At 46.0% G+C, this 4,073-nt stretch overlaps 1 protein-coding gene across 1 annotated transcript; it reads right to left on the reverse strand.

Moving 5' to 3' along the window:
* Positions 1-346: 346 nt before the first annotated feature.
* Positions 347-3,297, reverse strand: LOC139690441 (uncharacterized). The gene is made up of 2 exons (XM_071587893.1): positions 1,977-3,297; positions 347-405 (listed from the first exon to the last, which is right to left on the reverse strand). Exons 1-2 carry the CDS (start codon positions 3,295-3,297, stop codon positions 347-349), a joined length of 1,380 nt encoding a protein of 459 aa, XP_071443994.1.
* Between the last annotated feature and the right edge of the window lie 776 nt (positions 3,298-4,073).

Raw genomic sequence — 4,073 nt, forward strand, 5'->3', positions numbered from 1 at the left:
GGGTTTTCTTTATACCTTTTCCAAATCCTGAATTAGTTTTTTTCCAAAGGAGCCCAAGTACTTGCCGCGTATTCCAAATTTAGCCTGATTAAAATGAAGTAAAACCTTTCTCTTACCATCTTACTACATTTCCTACGACCCAATTATGATGTAGGGAAAAGGTGCTGTACATTTGAAATAGCATTGGCAACAAAAATGCATATTACTCTAACCATCTCTACTAACCCGATTCGTAGGTTTTCAGCGTCTAATGGGATTGTTGTGGTAGCGCTAGGGTTAGTACGTATATGCACACATGCAATTTTGTGTCGAAAATAAGTATAAGTAAGATGAAGGATAGCAATGATCATTTTGGCGAAATTTTGCAGACAGATTTCTGAAAAGGTGACATTTTTTCGGCAGATACTGAAAGTAAAAGCATTTTTTCATAATTTGGGACATCTCTCACACTCATCAAGGTCTACATCGATTTTTCCCAACTCTACTGTAGGCACGAGGCTAAGGAATCAATGTTATTAATCAAACAAAATACCCGTTTCATTATACATTATGTTGAATACGCATATTAACTCACAACATTAAATATTTTAATCAAAAAGTTGGTAAAAGGTATCTGTAGCTTAAAATATGTAAATGAAATCATTTGACGTTAAATGTTTTACATACATTAATGAACGGTTAGGATTATCGATAATTATTGAAAATTGATTGAATATAAATCGAAAGAAAATTTCAACTTTTCTTTCGATTTTGAGGTCAGATGAAACCAATATGCCGGAGAGCCATTAGCAGGTAAAACGTACAAACAAATGGCGAATGCGGTGCATTATAAGGTGATATTTATATGCCGGAAAGGATGGATTGAGCTCCTGACGGGCTCTTTTTAGACCAATTATAGTAAATAATATTTCCTTAAACCGTAAAGGATGACCCTGTTACGGAAATATTGTTTAATATAATCAATCTTGCATATGCCCCCAGCTTTCGACAGAACGACCGTCTCACAAGGTAAAAATATTTCTTAAGGGGAGATCAACCCTCACAAGACATTATTGGTAAAAATGATTAATAGTTTCGTGAAGGATTCTCGGGTCTTCCACCGGGTCAAGGGTTCCATATTGGCCGACGTTTCGATGCCCGACTCGTGCATCGTCTTCAGGGTTGATGGCTGCCATTCCGTATTTGGCCGTCTTATATACCTGAGCTCCCGCCTCAGGTGACCTGTGATTGGCCCGAGGAGGGGGGACCTCCTGATTGGTCGCCGGGCAGTTGTGGTCTGTTCCTTCCTTTCTTTACTTGGTTTAGCACCGGTTTCCATGCATTGCTGAGGGAATAGCCGGAATCCCTATTGAAATTATGTCCTGCCATTTTAATTTCAATTGATTCTTTGACTATTCGGTCCCAGTAACCACCGGCGCGGGCAAGTACCTTCGTCTCATTGAAATTGATGGAATGATCCATCGCGATGCTGTGTTCGGCGATGGCTTATTTTTCCAATTGTCCCAGGCGAAGGTTTCTTTTATGTTCTTTTAATCTTGTCTCAATGGTCCGCCCCGTCTCTCCGATGTAGACATCTCCGCAGGCACACGGGACTTGGTATATGCCTGGGGTCTTTAGGCCGATAGGGTCCTTTGCTCTGACGAGCAAATTTCTAATTATTCCCGGTGGTTTGTGGATAGCCTCGATGTTGTGCCTCGCCAGTATCCTGGATATTTTACCTGAGATCGAGGCGACGTACGGCAGGCAGGCCCTTGCTATCGGTTTTTCTTTTTCCTCCTTCATCGTACGTGGTAGCGGGTTGAGGGCCCCTTTCAGGGCCAGAGAGATTTCGCGTCCGCTATATCCATTTTGGCGAAAGGTGGTTTTGAGATGTTTAATCTCCTCCGACAAACTATTCTTGTCAGCGATGTCCCTGGCTCGTTGGAAGAGTGTATTCAACACTGCTCGCCTTTGGGTTGGGTGGTGGTGGCTCTTACCGTTGAGGTACAGCCCAGTGTGCGTCGGCTTACGATACACCCCATGTCCGAGTGTGCCATCACTCTTTCGTTGAACCAGGATATCGAGGAACGGGAGTTTGCCGTCAATTACCAATTCCATGGTAAAGGAAATGTTGGGATGCTGGCGATTCATATGCGCCAGGAATTCGTTCAGTGTATCGCTCCCATGTGGCCAAATCACGAATAAATCATCGACGTAGCGGAAGAAATATTTCGGGCGGAGCGGGGCTGATTGTAGTGCCTTTTCTTCGAAGTCTTCTAAGAAGAAGTTGGCTATGGTAGGGGAGAGTGGAGATCCCATTGCCACTCCATCCGCTTGTTCAAAGTACTGCCCATCGTAGAGGAAGTAGGTGGAGGTCAAGACATGGCGGAAAAGCATCACCGTGGTAGCGTCGAACTTGGCTTCCAGGAGGCGTAGAGTGTCAGACAGGGGGACCCGGGTGAAAAGGGATACTACGTCCAAACTCACCAGGATATCCCTTTCCTCCAGATGGATTTCATCCAAGATTTTTACAAAATCTGCAGAGTTTCTTAGGTGATGCTCGTAGCAGCCCACATGTGGCGACAGAACACTGGTGAGGTGCTTCGCAAGATTATAGGTCGGTGAGCTGATGGCACTCACAATTGGTCGCAGAGGTGCCCCAGTTTTGTGGATCTTCGGTAAGCCGTATAATCTCGGGGGGGCTGGTGCTTGTGGCCTCAGGTGCTTAGTGATTTCGGCAGGAATCTCGGCCTTCTTTAAGAGTTCGCTGGTCTTTCTCATGATGGCATCCGTGGGGTCGCGGGACAACCTTACGTAGGCTGTATCTGAGAGGACTTCACGTATTTTACTATGGTATTCCTCCTTTTTCATGATGACAGTGGCGTTTCCCTTGTCCGCGGGTAACAGCATGATGTCCGTCTTCCTCCGCAAAGCTTGGAGTGCTTCCCGTTCCTCCTTGGAGGTGTTTGATGTGGGCGGCAAGGCCCTTTTTAGGACCATGGTGACTCCATTTCTAACTTCTTCTGCTGCTTCGCCGGGAAGCTTCCGGACCGCCTGTTCAATTCCTCCAATGAAGTCAGTGTAAGGAATGGACCGAGGGGCCGGTGCGAAGTTTAGCCCTTTGGAGAGAACGGAAAGGGTAGGTTCGTCCAACTCGGTGTCAGTCAAATTAATGACAGTTCTGCTCCGGTCCAGTGGCGTTCTGATCGCCTTGGTGCTGTTTAGTCCGGCGAATTTCTTCTTCTGTCTCTCTGAATCCTTTCTCAGAAGTAATTCACCATTGGCAGTGGTCGCACGGTCGATGTAGTCCCAATCCATTGGAGAGAGTTTCGCTGCGAGTTGGAGATGCAGCGATTTCAATTCCTTGGCGTTCCAATCAAGGGCTCGTCGTTTCTCGTGTATGCGTTCACGAACCAGGGCAAGCCCGGTGCGTTTCAAAATTCGTTCGGCTTCCGGAGTTCTCACGGCGGACCGAACAACGGCAAAAGTAGGAATGGCTTCTTCATCGCGGCATCTCAAGAGAAAGGCTAGAGAACTTAGGAGTCTTGCCTTCTCTTTCCGCAGGTGCTCAAAGGCACGGATGTTCCGATGTGTCTCCTCCCCGTAGAGGTAGGTGAAGTAAGATCTGGTACTTTCCCGGCGTATTTGATTCGTGAAGGATTCTCGGGTCTTCCACCGGGTCAAGGGTTACATATTGGCCGACGTTTCGATGCCCGACTCGTGCATCGTCTTCAGGGTTGATGGCTGCCATTCCGTATTTGGCCGTCTTAATAAGAGGATACTCGGGTGGAAGACCCGAGGAATCGGGTGGAAGACCCGAGAATCCTTCACGAATGAAATACGCCGGGAAAGCACCAAATCTTACTTCATGATTAATAGTTTTATGTTTTCCATGGCGTCATTTTGTGCGTTAGCAAAAATAAGATTTACTAATGCCACTCCACTTCCAAGCTCCTATCCGCATTACTCTAAGTACAACCCATGCGGTTTTAAAGAAAAAATACGCTTGATTAATCAGACGTAGTCCAATTGAGGGCAGATATGATAAGGGTTCTTTGTGGCCATCAATTTTGCTCCTTGTGTATTATATCAAT

The sequence above is a fragment of the Hetaerina americana genome, unplaced genomic scaffold (genome assembly GCF_022747635.1).
Source record: "Hetaerina americana unplaced genomic scaffold, ioHetAmer1.1.p SCAF_3, whole genome shotgun sequence".
Taxonomy (NCBI): Eukaryota; Metazoa; Arthropoda; class Insecta; order Odonata; family Calopterygidae; genus Hetaerina; species Hetaerina americana.